The 16,451-nt window shown below is 39.3% G+C and overlaps 1 protein-coding gene across 3 annotated transcripts in view; it reads right to left on the bottom strand.

Annotated features, from left to right (window-relative positions):
* Nucleotides 1-16,113, bottom strand: part of SNRK (SNF related kinase) — a 38,632-nt gene extending 22,519 nt beyond the window's left edge. The window contains exons 1-3 of one of the 3 annotated variants that reach the window (XM_069007407.1): nucleotides 15,811-16,113; nucleotides 5,491-5,583; nucleotides 3,450-4,143 (exon numbers count right to left, since the gene is read on the bottom strand). In XM_069007407.1, coding sequence (XP_068863508.1) covers nucleotides 3,450-4,038 — 589 coding nt within the window. In that variant the 5' untranslated portion in view covers nucleotides 4,039-4,143; nucleotides 5,491-5,583; nucleotides 15,811-16,113. Of the gene's footprint in view, nucleotides 1-3,449; nucleotides 4,144-5,485; nucleotides 5,584-14,735; nucleotides 14,839-15,810 lie in introns of those variants that run through there. The other 2 variants (XM_069007406.1, XM_069007408.1) reach the window with 2 other exon arrangements.
* Between the last annotated feature and the right edge of the window lie 338 nt (nucleotides 16,114-16,451).

The following is a 16,451-nucleotide window of genomic DNA, read 5'->3' on the forward strand; positions in this document are numbered from 1 at the left end:
TTAGAACAAATTTTAATTAAGTATGAAAAAAACATGGGAAACTACAAGCAACAGAACTTCTCATTATCTAACTCACTCAGCTTTTTGAAAAGCCCTGGGAACCTATATCATTGCCCAATATTCCTCTTGCATCATTATAACTACAGCTTTAAACACAAAAGGAAATGAGAGACCTAAATTAACCAGGCTCTTTTCAAGTGTGCAGATTTTCAAGTGACATCACAAAGGGCAGATTAAACCCTCAACTAGCTGAAACAGTTATGTTTTCATAAAACAAGCTTTTCTATTACCTTTATTAAGCATATAACTTAATAAAGATTTGCCCTAAATATTTAAGCTGTTTGTTGAAATAAAATATAAATTATCTTCCTTTATATACTCATTCTAGTATTATTCATAAGAGATCCAAAAGCCATGTTTGTGGCTAAGTCTTTGGTCAAAATAACCCCATCATATACCCCAATTGATTTTTCTTCGAGTGATTTTTGCAACAATTTTCCATAAATAAAAACAGGTGTGGGGTTTTAAAAATATAATGAATGCAAATGTACCTTAATATGCACAAAGTGTAAAAGCAGGGGAATCCATTTCAATTTGTCATTTTAGTGAACTGCATTGGATTTCAAGTGGTCAGATGCTCACAAGGGGGCATGACCATGTAAGTTGTACTGGGGAAAGCATGACCTCCTTTTTACTAAGGAGTAAGTTTTTAGATTGGTTCAGCTGTAATGTAATTTCATCCTAACTGGCAGAAAAATCTCTGCCATTGTCAGTCGCTATTATTGCAATATTAATAGCCCCATTCAGCCAACAGCTGAATGAGTTCACAGCACTCCACCACTATTTCAAGCTAAATATACACACCTTGCACAGTACTGGCATCACAATGTAACTGTTGCAATTTCTGTCTTGAAAATTTCTACTTCTGAATTTATACATACACCTAGTCCACAAGTACAACCTCATCCTAGAATGAAAGTTTATCTTTCAAGTTTGCAGAAGCTGATTTCTCAGTTACATAATTACATTTTTAGTGATAAATTTCCTTAACTTATGTTTAGGATTTCTTTGGGGAAGGAGGGCTTTAAAGAAGGCCCTATTTTTTCTTCCCCCACAATCTCTGTACTTAAAATACATAAATCATATTTAGAAAACTTGTATAGTGTATCTTACCTTTTTACCCATAGTTAGAAAAGGAAAATACAGACCCTTCAAGGTCATCAGCTTATCAGAATCTTGTAGTAAATTTTGGTATTTTTACTCTGTTAACTGACAGTACTTCATAGAGAACTTGTAGTGCATTACAAAGTGATGAAAAATATGCCACTAAAATGTTAGGATACAAGCACTGCAATTGGTCAACTAGGACAGAAGTTTTAAGTATCCAGTAGCTGAGACAGCATGGGGAAAAAGTAAGCAAGAACTAACCCCTGATGTGTATTTAAATATTCTCCAAAATAGAAGATAATTGGCATCCTTAGACACAAGTTAAAATAATTTCATTTTTTCCTAATTTTTCTATTTTTCACATCAATCCATTCCATATTAGCCAGACTTCCCCCTTTATGAATCCATTCAAAAATTTTCTTTTAGTACTATTCAGAAGTTTACCTCCCTAATTGTTTACAAACTCCTCTAACAAACGTTATTACATTTATGATTAAGAGGTCCAAAGCATGCTTTATTAACTATGTAATTCAATTTGGACCATCTGGTCATAATGCTCCTAATTCCCCCTCCCCCCATTAATCTCCACACACCACCTTTTTCCCAAGCATCTTCAACTGGGCAGCAATATCAAAACTTAATTTTTTGCTCATCCTCCAAAATTTGACTGCAATTCCATTTTTCAAGAAAAAATTCACATAAGGCACTGTACAGAATATTTAACAAACGCACTTTTCTATCCTGTTTTGAAGGCCACAGCTATCAGTTACACTCATGCTTCAGGAAATTCTCAAAATAAAAAGACACAGGAGAACACAGAACAACTTAGGAGCTCTAGTTGGCCACTAATAAAACCAGAACCACTCATCTAAAACATCTGTCTCTAAATAGAAATAATTTTGTAAAGTATCACTCCAGCATCAACATGGATTTACAAACCCAGAAATAACAGAGATCCAAAATTCCTAATTATAGCACACTTATGAAAGTACTTTCAAGTCCAGAAAACCCAGAAAAACAACACCTATTCAAAGTCAGAAGCCATGAAGTGTTATTCAAATGTTTAGGCAAAGACTGTAATACCTAATAGCTGAAAATATTTGTATTTAAAAATAATGCAAGAATTGTAGTTCAACAGTTTTGTATGCCTGTCAGCACCCAAAATTAGCTGCTTGTTTACCTCAGGAAAATTAGCAAAAACCTGGACAACTCTGTATTAATTTAAACCATCACTACAGTCACTACTATGAAACGTAACAAAACACACACAGCCATGTATAGAGTCCTAATGGGTGCTATTAACCCCTGTGAAAGTATCAGATACTGAGCAAACAAGAACAAGAGGCATGTTGACTACCAGAAGCTATTTTTGAAGCACCGTTTGGAATTGTAGGTACCTACACCTGCTGGAGAAGTGACCTGTACCTCACTCACGTACCTCAGCTAAGATTTAAGCAATCTATATGACTACAAGACAATATTCAGTGACCCTATCAATGTTTACAGCTATTCTAAAAAGACTGAAAATTACTTCTACTAGAATAAGCAGTAGACCTTAGAAAGACAGTAAGAGAATCATATGTAGTAGTCCACCCTGCACACTCCGCTTTGCAGCTAGAAACATGCAGACTCATTTACACATTACTATTTCTTTTACCTTTTATACACTCAGGAGCAACTGGGAACTCATCTGCTACTTTCACTTCTCAGACAAAAAAAGGGCAGAGAAGGGGTAGAGGGAGTTGAAGCTTTCTTTAACTCCCTGTCTCCTCCTTTGATAGCTGTTAGTACTTGGTACAAATGGCTTCCCACCACCTTGCAGCAGAACATGTAAGCAGCCTGGGCTCACAATGCTATTCTTACATGGCTAAATGGAGCAAAGAATGTCACCAGTGGTTGGGTACAACAGAGTGTGGGGTCAAGTTAAAAATAAATTCAAAACAGGCAACTTTTCCAAAAAGAATATGGGTTCTCCCTAACAAAGTATTTACAAATATACCCATTGCATCCACATTATAATTAATAAAAAAAAATTACAATGTATACAGTTGCATCATTTCATACAAAAAGAACTTTTAAGCATTTTTGAGAATGTTTGAGTATCTCTTTCAAACAAGAGCTGCTCCAGCAGTAACTCATCCACAGCTCATCCAGGTTATATTACTTCTTGCCAATTAGCTGGCTTCCACATATGGCATTATCTTGAAACAGAAAACAGAGGTACAAGATGATGGTATTTATGTTTGTAGATTACTGGCTCAACTCAAAGTGGACATACATACCCACTGCTGGTGCATCATATTCATCCCCAAGTAAAATTTCAGGAGCAGAATAGGCAAGAGATCCACAGCTTGTGGTGAGCTTCTTTCCCGGCTGAAATTTGTTGCTGAAGCCAAAATCAGTCAATTTCACAAGTCCTTGTTTTTCAAAGAAAACCACATTCTCGGGTTTTAAGTCTCTATGAACTACATGCAGTTTATGGCAGTAGGATATAGCATGAACTATCTGAGCGAAGTATTTTTTTGCCAGATCCTCATTGAGACCTTCTTCATGTTTCATGATGTAATCAAACATATCTCCGCCATCCCCTAGCTCTAAGATGAGATACAGCTTCGTCTGGGTGTCAATCACTTCGTACAGCCGCACTATGTTGGGATGCTGCACTAATTTCATGCACCTGACTTCCTGAAAGAGATGTCCAGTGGCGAGAGTGTCCAGTTTGGTCTTGTCAATGACTTTTACTGCTACTTTTTCACCCGTAAAGACATGCCGAGCAAGTTTGACCACAGCAAAATGGCCTCTGCCCAAAGTTTTATCCAAGTCATACAATCCTGCAATTTTTCCATCATATCCTCGTTTGAAGCCTGCCATTCTGTTTCAGAAGATGAAATAATGTTCAAGCTCTTTGGAAATGTGGTATTTTCATACAAGTGTATCTGATGCAAATAAATAGTCCATAATCACTGCCAAGCATACCTAAGAATAAAGAGACAAGATTATATACTTGTATAAGAGTAAGCAAAATTATTATCCTGTAATTACCCCAAGTTATAATAGCAGATGACAACAGATTATTTATTAATAATCTTCAGGAATTTTTGCAAAGGCTTTAATAAGCCAGGCTGTGCTAACGTGCAGATTTCTGACATCACATTATCAGTATGCTTGAAGAAAGTGAGTTTCAACACTGCAATAATGAAAATTTGTCCCAAATTCAGCAGCCTTCATTGTCTTGAGTCAGAAACCTTTCAGGCAGCACTTGAAGAAATCGATATTATAAGGACAGTTAAAATTGGCCAAGATGAAATATGTAACTTTTCCAGATACATTATAAAACAGCTGGGCAGCACAGAATATCAGCAAAAGGAACATACTTCATACATCTCATTTTTGGCACATCCCTTCACACTGCACATCAAACAGCTCTAATACAAAGTTCTGATGACATGACTTGGGACTTCTACCTCCTCCCTTTTAACAGCTTTCTGTTTAGAAAAGCTCAGAGTGACATACAATACTTAATTTTGTTACTCTAATTAGCTTGAGCATTATCAATCAATAGTATAATTACAGCAAATGAACAAAGCTTTAAAGGCTGAAATGAAACATTTGGGTCGGATGTACTTACTGCAAATAAAATATCTTGTTAAATATTTTGACTGAAGTTATACAAACTGGTGATAAAAAGTTTGGAGGTAGGCTGCATATGTTCAGCAGTCCTGGGAATGAGTGAGGAGAAGGGGAAGAAGAGTGCAAAGGAAGCAGAGAAGACTCAAGAGTTCAGCTTTTTTATACTGAATTCCTGCTCACTAGGTGTTTAGCATTTAAGCAAACAAGACCCAACTTATAAAATATTCATGTTCAAAACTGATTTTGAAGGTCTTACATCCCATTGTCATACAAAACCTCCCAAAACCTTTTCCTGCATTGTTAACAGATTAATGTTTAAATAAAAAATTGTAGCTATCAAAAAGCTAACCATTTCTCCAACTTTGAGTGCAAGATAGAAATATGTAGTTAGAAGTATGAAAATTAAATGGCTCATTGCCAACTCTAAAATACAGAAAACATAGCTCTTTAGAATATATTTTCAGTTTCAAAACTGAACTTCAAAAAGATAATCTTCGAAATGGAAGCTGGGAAACAAACAGACCCTTACATTAGTTATTCTCAAGTTGAAATGTAAGCTTTAGATTAAAAACACTCCCTGCTAAACAAGTTATTTCACAGACAGTGAAACTAATGAACCTGGTTTCATATTAATTCAATTACAAGGCTGGGGGTCCTATGAGGATTCTCTGATGTTTAACAAGCTCACCTTACCGCTTCTCTCAGCTGGAGCCATGATATAACCTCTTCACCATCCAGCTGTCTGCTTCCACGAAACACATAGAATTCAGTTTGAGACCTCCACCCCTGTGAAATTTAAATGAAATCAATTAACTTCCAAAACTTCATAACCTAGACAAGGAACAGTTACATATAACAAGCATTAATAAAATAACAAACAATATAAACATTGAGGTTTGGGGTTTTGCATTTCTTTAAAGATAGTCATCAAGCTTTAACAAACTTCTCTGGGTTTTTTGTTGCTGCATGCACCCTTCCATTCTGCTATTAAGCACTATGCTTCACATGCTCTTTCAAAAACCACTCCACTAGAAGATGGTTGGCATATCTACTTCCCATACTGCTCATCTTACAGTTTCCCCTACCATTCCCATGTAACACCCTCCCATCCTTATTCAAAAAAGCACAAAACTGAATTAAAGCATTCTACATTAAATCAAATGCCTGTGTCAAACACTCTCCTACCTGGTAGAAACTATTACAGGATGCATAGGGAACAACATAGTACAATGGCAAATGCAACAATAAACAGTAAAACTCTCCTTATCTTTCAGAGATTCAAAAACTTCTTTACATTTGAGAGCAGTGGGCTTGTGTTTAATAGCACTTGATGGATTCCACCCCACCCCTCTCTGTGAAAGAGGGCAGGTGCTTTATTAAAGCATGTGAATTTTTAGCATCAAGAACATACTGCAGCAGAGCTGAATAGCTTAACTATGTGCTATGAGAAGAACCACTTCCTCCTGTTTGTTTTTAATCTCCTGATAATTTGTGCATCTTCTCATTCACCGTCTGTTCCAAAACAAGAACTATCATACTCCATTTACCTTGCCTCAAGCAACTCACAGCATTTCCTCCCTTCTAGATTCAGTTCAATCTTGTTCAAGTCCTAGTCTATCGTTCCTTTTGCAGAGGTTATTCCACAGGCTTCAGCATTCCTCTCACCCTTCTCTACTCATTTTTGGTTTGTTCTATTCTACTCTCTTAGGCCAGTTTGAGGGCATTTTCACTACTACTGCGCACTGACAATGTTTTCAAGCAATGCTTTACTGTATAGTTGTATAATGTTCCATCTTACTGACCTAACCCCAACATGGAGACTAATGAAAAACGGTCCATGCACACACATAAACCACCTAATCTTAGCCTGTATGAAGCAATAGGGGATATATTAATCAGCTGTGCCCAATATGGTTGTGCAACTCCAGAGTCTCACTCCTAAAGGGATTGCCAGAATTTTTTAAAAACCCCCAACAACAAAAAACCCCACACAAACATGCTTTATAGTACTGCTGTCTCCAGAGCATCCTAATCAGACTCCTGCTTCTAGATTAAAGAAATTAAAGGAAAACTGGAGCACACAAATTAAAGACAACTTGTCTGAATTTAACTGCAACACTCAGCAGTAAGGAAAGATTTATGCTCATTACTTTGTTCACTTGGCACACTCATTGTACAAACTCAACAAGTGATTTAACTCTAAATCACAGATTACACATAAATATCAGCCTGTCAACAGAATTCCAGCAAAAAACAGTTATGCTTAAGCCACGAAGAAATATATCAGAGAGTAAACAACAGGATAAGAGATTACAGAAATGGAAGATAAATTACGTCTACTAATGTTGCAGCCCCATAAGCTGAAATAAAATTAATGCATATTCATTAACAATTTAACTTAAAGTCTCCACAATAACAGACCAGCTAACCCTTAACTCCATGGTTTTAAAATAAATCTGCATAGATGAAGCTCCCACGGCTAAATACAAGAATCTTAGATGCAACACATGGTTTGAACATACCAAAATTTAGAATTGTTCAGCAGTAGGAAGTGGATGCAAAAATGTTATAGTGTATATAGATGCAAGCCTTGGTTACAATTTAAATAAGCTATGTAAAGGAGTGCAGTTGCCATAACAATACATTTCAGAGCAGTTTCTTTTTCTCAGTTTCTCTCAAGAGTAAGAAAGTATAATTTTGACAGTACTTAAGGATCAACTAAGAGCACATTTTCGTAACTTTCAAGCTGGAGCCTCTTTGAGACCCTTCCTTTGTTTTTGTCTCCTTAGTTACAACAGTGGAACTTCTGGGGCTAATTATAGATGAAACTGCCAAACCTCTAGTTTTGCCATCACCCTTCAACACAGGATCACTTTTAATGATGGATCATTTCAGTGATCCAGTTTACAATGTGACCCCTCAAACATTTTGACCAAATGAAGGAGCTGCAGACTAAAGCAGATGACAAGCAAAGTTTCCACCAGCCACACTTTAGCAGCAAGCCAAATGACAGCCTGAGAAAAGGCATTTAAGAGACAGTTTTATCACCTGTCTTTCCTTTCACATTATCTCAAATCCCTGATAAGTTCATTTTTCAGCATTAGAGTTTGGTTTTTCTAGTTGGTGAGTTCAGTAACCATTGGTAGCGTTTAATCCATGTGGCTAATTATGGTTCTAAAAATGCATTTTTCCCTAATTATACCAGAACTCAGCAACACCCCCAATACTCATTTTATGCAATGTAGACATTTACCAGTAAATAAATTCAGAACTGATCCTTCCTTCCCTAGAAGCTCATATGCCTATGCCACAAAACACTGCAAACAGCCACTAATGGAGATCTCTAGGAGCTGTTTTGTAATATCACATGCATCTTATTAAGAAGCTTAACAACAGTACTGTGGTTCAGCCATCTTTAAAAGATGGATGAATAGATCTGTTTAGAAAAAGGAGCATGTTTCAGAGACACTAATTTTTCTTTAAGCAATTCACCCTATTCAAAAAGTTTCATCAGATTATATACTGCATGTAAAACCAGCCTAGTTCATCTTACCCTAATGTGCGTATTAGCTTACTTTAGAAAATGAAGCTTCAAGGTCCCATTTAAACAAAATGTTGAAAAATTATCAGTGCAAAGACTTCCCTGCATTATCAGGCTAACAGACATGAAAGCTGAAGTAATCCTCACTGGGACTCATCCGTCCACAGACAGCTAACCATTCCTGTCTCCCTTCTCGATAAATGGAGATTCAGTCAACACAGATAAGAGCCTGTGATAAAACAAAGTGCGCCCTAAAGCAGATAGCCAAATAGATCAAATTAATCATTTCTTAAAAGCACACGCTTTCATTTTCTGTAACAGGAGTTCAGAATGAATAGTTCAGTGGATGCACACATTATACACATCTACCGGATAGATTAAAGAAGTTTCTTTTTACCCTTTTTCTCCTTTTGCTCTCTTTTGTCTCAGATAAGTAACAGCATCTATTCCAATTATTTATATTTGTATCTTGAGAGTAAGACTTATGTTGCTAGTGTTCCTAGAAACACTAAATCCATAATTTGACATAAATGGAATATGGAGATTCAGAAGCAATTTTTTTTCACTCTGAAAGGAATTTGTACAAATCATCAGAATCTGAGAGCAAACTGAAGGACATATTAACTCAGTAAACAAAGTGCAAGTATAATTTTTCATTTTTTTTCCAATATTTCCTCCCAATTTTTATCTGCCATCCTAATATAAGGTATCTTTACAGGCTAATCCACAAACCTTTAAAAACAGTCTATCTTGTTACTATATGAGCCACTACTTGCACTGTTATACCTTCACTAACGTGTCAATTTGCTTTCCCCCAGAAGGTTTTTTACCACCTTTCTTTTGGTAAAAGGGAGCACCAACACACTAGAAGCAGGTAAAAGGCATTGCAAGAGTGACATGTGAAGAATGTATACACTCAATGCATATCACATGCTCTGAAAACTTGTCATTACTCGACTCCTCCAGCATACTTCAAACTTCTTAAGCTCCTAGTACCCAGTGTTTCTTGAATATTCAAGACTCACTATGGGAGTCAGGATCCCAGGAAAGTGTATTCTCCTTCTGTTTGCATGCACAGGTGTCACGGTCCAGCAGAGCCCTTCCTCCTCCACCCTCCTATGGCCTAAGCTTTCACAACCACCATTCAAAGTTACTCAAAGAAATCATGGCAATCTATACCTGCCCTACAGCCAAACATTTTGTAGATGCAGCATTTTTGGGGGGTGGAGGAAGACACAATTCACAGTGGCAGCTGTATTACAACTCAGCCTTTATATACACAATGCCTTCTAAAGCTTTATTTTCCACTTTACATGACTGCACCACAGCATACACACATATCTTCCCTTTCACTGATGACAAACCCCATGAACTCTCCTGCTCCAAGTGAGTTCCACAACAAAATACTACAGGAGATTTTTTCAAGGTGTACATGCACTTATTTTATTTTCCTATTAGGCCTCAGTGTCAGAAACCAGCTCATACTGTGTTACTAAAATGTCAAGATGTATCAGCAAACCTCTCTACTATTCAGCATTGGCTACCCCTAAAATGATGAAGACCATGATGAAGAGTTATCAAGTAATGCTGTATTTCAAACATAAAAAGAAGAATTAACCTGAACAATTTAATTGTATTCCTTAGTTTTAAACAGTATATAGAATTTTGCTCTGAAAGTATATAAGAGGTGCCAATTGCTGATGAAGTTTTGCCATTCTAAACATTTGAGAAATCTCCAGTGAAATTTTTATGTTTCATTATTTTGGAATGTATTGCAGGCATTAGAGCTACTTATGTCTAGCCTTAACTCTTCTTAGAATTGAAATAAAAGCAAAACGCTAACAAGAATTCTTAAACTCTAAGGTCCATTATTCAGTGAATAGCCAGCAGCAGAAATATTTGGCAGGTCAATAAACTTGGTAAAACATTGCTCCTGGACCAACAAAATGTTGGAGGATGGGAAGGGTAGCGCTATTATAGATTTAAGAAAAAAGTTACTAACAGCATTTTGTAACAGAAGAAGATGAGAGCCTGCATGACCTGAGTTCTAAGAGCAAGACACTTTGAGACAGATCCAGTGCATGAGAAAAAGAAAATTTAAAAGATACAACACATGATTCAGGATATCATCAATTAAGAACATATTTATTTCTTAGATGAAAAATTCCCAAACTTTCAGACCTATAGTCACTGTCTACCATCTATTTTCTTGAAGATTACTGCAGCCACATCAAGCATAGACAGTTAAAGCTTTCCTCTTTCACAATGCTAAGCTGTCATGAGTGGTCTGCAGAACACTAGAAAAGAGCACACTAAAACTTGAGAACTGTGTTGTAGAAACTCCACCAGATAATTGGTATCTGTGTGAGAATCATCTTCAATACAGACAGCTTAAAGAAGCCACGGGATCTGAGCTGGTCCTTCAAGGCCTCCACTTTAAAAGTCAAGAATGTCCATTTCCTTTTTCTTTCCAAGCAGGTGAATGAGAAAAAATACAGACAACACTGATGTATAGATTGCAAAGCAACAGTGAGACAGTAGTAGTAACAGCAAGATTATGATTACAGGCTAGAAACCAAAGCTATTAAGAGGACAGATGCATGAAGACTGATGGAACTACATTCACTGACAAACCCATCACCGGTAGTTACTGGCACTGGTTCCAATTGTGAAATATGTTAAAAGCCTAAAGTACTTTCACAACCTTGCTGATAATCGCTGCAGTTCACAAGGTACTTTCCATTTCTAAGAGGAGGTATTACAAAAGACAAATACAAGCTGCCCTATGGATTCAAAAACTCAGCAATAGCTTTACACCATTTAAAGTCCTCATGCCAGCCACAGCTCCAAAAGCAATTAATCTCATATATCTGTTTTCCTTTTATGCCTACTCTTGAAGGCCAGTATGTAGCTAAAGAAAAAAGCAATAGAGACACTACCCTGTCCAAGTAGCAGAGGCTTCAGCAATACAGCACTTCAGCTCTGAAGCTGCTCCTAAAGTTTTATTGTATAGAAAAATACTACATCTTCCCAAATGGCCACGCCTTGTAAATTATCTTCTACATAATAGTATGTGATAACATCTTTTTAAAGGACTTGCTCCAAGTTTTGTGATACCTGCTAGTACTTTCTTTCTGTATCTGTAAATCAGCAATAAAACTTTGATCAGACCCTGTGATGTCATAATATATAAAAAAAATTAGTTTCAATTGAAATTCTCATATTTTGCAGTTCCCACTAGCAGAAATTCTTTTGCTCAGCTATAGAAAATTAGCATGGGTTTCTTAGCTACAGACATTCATACATCTAACCAACCAAGATCTGGTATTTTAGTCAACACTTGTACAAGCAACAGAGATAACTCATGGTAGTTGGACTCCCTAGCCCAAAATTATACTTTTCCAAGCTTGATAAACAGTATCCAAGTAGATTTTTGAAGACTTTTAATATTATGAATCCCATCATATTTTCCTTTTTTACTTCTTTTTTCTTCCCCCCAAAAAACGAGGAACATGAAACTGATGCAGAAATATTTTGCATATCAGGTGATTCATGACACTACCACCATCTTTTAGACAGGACATTAAATCTTTATTTCTAGGAAACTTATGACAGGACCTTTGCAGAAAGCAGACAACTCAGACTTCTCCACCAAACTAAACTTTCAGAGGAGCTGCTTCATCTACTCCATGTTCATGAATTCCCAGAATTGTTTCACCTTTTTCAAATATCTGTTTATTAACATTACCACATAATTTTGTCATGCCAGGCAGTGCAGCCAAGACCATTAACGGGAGCTCTAAACATTCCCCCATTAATCAATGAACACTTAGGTGTGGCATAATATTTCAATGTTAGCATGGTTTTAACACCTACATCTTAGTTGTGTAAATTCAGAACCACAAACGTGACTTTTTTTCTGTATCAAGGGAGGCAAAAGCATCACATGCCATCTCAAACACAAGTATTCAGATGCAAATATGTGCGCATATTCTCAGTACCTCTTACAAACAATAATAATTTCTATTAAATTTCTTAACATCTTCAAGGTTGAACATCAGATAGCTTCATTTGTTTAGCAATACATCTGGTAATATAAAATTCAAGTACTGAATTGACTTAAGTTGCCTCTATAAGACTGATGTTTTCCACACAGGATACAAACTGCTTAAATCTTGATAAATAGATTGACTCCAACTTACAGTTACGCAATTTCAATACCTTATTCTCATTTATAGCATCCTAAATTAGTTAGGAACAGCCAGACACCTGAAATTTGCCACGCTTCAACATAAACTAAGATTATGAAAGTCCAGGCTATCATCTCTCAAGTAAAGTTGGTTTAACTAGATAGGAGACTGCTGCAGAAAAATCCACAATGATATACAAAGAATAAAAACCAGGCTGTCAAATACAATGCAACATTTGTGTCCCAGCACTGTTGTAGGTCACTATAACAGACGGGTTCAGCTTTTCAGAAAGTGAACATGCTCTGTTTTATACTTTGCAAGTATAATTATATCTCATTAACTTCTTCACATTGGTGACTCAATCAACTTATGTGTACTAGAATTCTGCCAGGGTGAGTTATCCTAGAATTGTAAGGGAATATACATTTTTTTCAAATCCTCTTAAGCTCTTACATAATACTGTTATGTGTGTTAAAACAACAGGTACGTACACTATTAAGCAGCTGTAGCATTTCAGTTAAGTGCTTGAAAATAATGTGACACAGAAGATGAGCAGAACCTCACAGGCTACTAAAGTTAAGAGTTTATGCAATTTAATATTACTGTATTCATTATAAACTGCACTTCAGCCCTATATGCCTGATCTGAACCATGTTTCATTGGTTTCTTATTTTAAGACATAATCAGAAAACACTATTAAATAGGAATGAACAGAAGTTCATCACTAAGTTTTACAGCTACAGCAGTTCAGTGGAATTTGAAAATCCAAGAAAAGAAGTGCATTATTTCACAAGAGACACACTGGGAGGAAAAAACCTAGCTGCACCACGATACTGTGCCCTTGAAAGCAAGGTAGGCTAAGCAATACAAAGGCGCTACTTTGGCATTAGAGTTGCCAGCAGGATAAAAGGGACAATGATACACTGAAGGTGTAGACTGCAAAAGAATTATTCAAGTATGATTCGAAGGCAGTTAGAAGAGACCAGGTTGGTCAGAACAGCACACAAGATGACTACTGCAAGCAGAACATCTGCAGGAGCATATTAGCATGCATACCCTTAACATGCTACTTCTTTAAAATAATCAGAAAGCAAACTATTTATTACAGTGTAACCACCCACACCACATAGCAGGATGATTCAAAGAACAGCAGAACAGCAGTAACCTGTAGAGTGTCCAGCACTCGAACTGTACTTTCTTGCTTCTCAGTTGTGTAAAATGAAAACAAAAACCGTAACACAGTAAGTACACTTAAGATGCAATTTTCCCTTTTCCCTGTTTTTCATGAAAGCCTCAAGTGTGGATCATAAAAGATTCTCTTAAAAGAGCCAGATGAATGTGCTTAGATGCTACCTTGCCTACCAGGCAAAGCTCCAGCACTCAGGTTAGCTTCTCCTTCCAAACACTTGAAAAATCATGTCATCATTCTACCACTTTTCTGGTCATTTAGAATATTCAGGAAAAATAAGAGGAAAGACTGGACTTTCTCCTCCTTAGCTTTTATTATTAAGCCCTCTAATCTGGATGTTGTATACACTAGAAGTAAAAGGAGCAGATATTAGTCTGTTTAAGTAAACATTTTGACATGTTTCACAAGGTAAAATTTGATTGCATTGTTTAGCAATGATTGTTAGTTCTTATTTGTTTCAGATTCCTTCCAAGGATCAGCAATAGTACAAAAACAACTACGAGCCAATTTCCCACTTTCTGTGATATATCTGCCAAAAAAACCCCACCATTCCTTAACCCAGCTTCTAATGGTGCATGCCTTGAAAGAAATGCTTAATTCTAACACAATAAACATTTGTGAGTAAACACTTCTATACAGATTTTGCTTTGCAGAGATTCGTTAAAATGTTCCTTCCCCAGAGCCTGAAGATCTAAATATATCCATAATAAACAACTCCAAAAAAGCAGCCGATATGACTAAGTAGTGACTGCACTACAGAGGGCAGGCGTAAGCACATTTGCATGCACTTCATTCATGCTAGATGGCTGAAAATCATACAATACACTTCAGCTGCTCCAGTAACTGTAATGGTACCACTGAAGAAACCACTTCTTTGCCCTCATCTACTCATAACAAGCTCTTGGAAGCAAGATGATCCATAAGAAACTATCTGTGAATAAGCAAAAACCCAAAGCTTCCTGTATGCATGTATCCCACATAAAGGTTTCTCCTTCACAGGTATACTAGCATCTCTTACCAATAAAAACATCCAATCTGAAAATAGGTCACTTTTGTCACCAACCATCCTCTGGCCAATATAGGGAGTTTTGCCCTAGTGGATGTTCTCCAATACTTCATTCAGTCTACTTACTAAAAAAAAAAAAAAAAAAAAAAAAAAAAACCAACCAAAACAAAACAAATGAAACCAACCACATGTATCTCTCCTTCAACTATTACACTGCACATCAACTATCCTTAAAAGTCGCTTTCCATTAATTTAAGCATCTGGGTACCAAAACTCACCTGGCAAGAAGCACAAAGACTTCTGTGCCGGACCTTGCTAGTTATTCTACCAATTTCTATACTAATCTCTAGGCAGTGAATTCAACGTAATAAGTGTGCTGACAGCAGCAAAGCACGTACTGACAAAGAACGAGCAATACTTCCAGCCTCTGTCAGGAGGGGCACGCTCCAGCCCTGGGCAGAAGGAGACGAAGGCAAACCTGTTGGCTACGCACCGGATACCGAGGGGCGAGATGCACCGTCATCCCCCTAAAACGCATCCGCGGCCGGACCGCGGGGTTCTCGCCTCACTTGTTTATTTTTTTTTTCCCTTCCCAGCAACGGAACCTACTCGGCGGAGCCGTCGCGGGCAGCAGCAGCGAAGGAGTGACGGAGAGACCGGTGTCACTCCGGTCACACGCGCGGGGCCGGGTGTCACCGCGGTCACACGGGGCCGTGTCGCACGGACACTCTGCCGGCCACAGGAGGCTCCCGGCATCCCGCCGTCCCCGCAGGAACACCCGCATCCCGGGAGCCCATCGTCCCCCGCAGGAACACCCTCACCCCGGGAGTCCGCCGTCCCTGCAAAAACAACGGCTTCTCCCCTCCCAAGCCCTCCCCTCCAGCCCCGCCGGCACCGACACACCGACCTTCGGCGACGGCCGGCAAACGTCCCCTCACCGCCTCCTCCTCCCCCTGGGCCGAGGCCGCCATTGGGCTCGGCCGGCTCCGGGAGGAACGGGAAGGCGCAGGGAGGGGGAGGAAGGAACCCACCACACCCCACCGGCCCAGCCTGAGCCGAACGCGGCCCAACCCCGCCGGCAACTTACTGCCCGCAGCGGCGGCAGCGGCGGCGTCTCCTCGGGGCGCCGCGCCCCGCGCCGCCCCCTGCATGGGCAGCGCCCGCTGCGACTGCCCTCGGGAGCGGCGACGCGGACGGGGAGCTGAGCGCGGAGGGAAGGAGGGACAGAGAAGGGACAGAGAGAGTCCAAAAGCCGAGCGGGGAAGGTCGGCGGGGCTGCGGCAGGTCGCTCTCCTCGCCCGCGCTGCGCTCGGACGGGACCCGGCGCTGCGGCCGCTCCTGCTGCGCCTCCGAGTCGCGACTGACAACAACGGCCGCGGCTCGCGCGGGGCCGCGAGGGGCGGGGCGGGGCCAACGGACGCCCGCGCGCAGCCGCGCCTGCGCCGCGCGGCGGGGAGGGGAGGGAAGGCCGCGCGCCAAGCGCAGTCACGACGGGGGCCAATGGCGGCGGTGGGGGGGGGGGGGCGCGCAGGGGATGGAGCGCCTGAGGGGAGGGGAGCGGAGCGGAGCGGAGCGGAGCGCAGTGCGAGTGCTCGGTTCGGTCCTCTCTGGGCTTCGCCTTCATGGAGGTTTTGAGCAATTCGCCCTAGAAAAAAGAAAAATAAGAGCGAATAAAGGAAAATAAGGGCGAAGCGCTGAAGGTGTGAGGAGGGCGAAGAAGCCCGCGCG

The sequence above is a fragment of the Aphelocoma coerulescens genome, chromosome 2 (assembly GCF_041296385.1).
Source record: "Aphelocoma coerulescens isolate FSJ_1873_10779 chromosome 2, UR_Acoe_1.0, whole genome shotgun sequence".
Classification (NCBI taxonomy): Eukaryota; Metazoa; Chordata; class Aves; order Passeriformes; family Corvidae; genus Aphelocoma; species Aphelocoma coerulescens.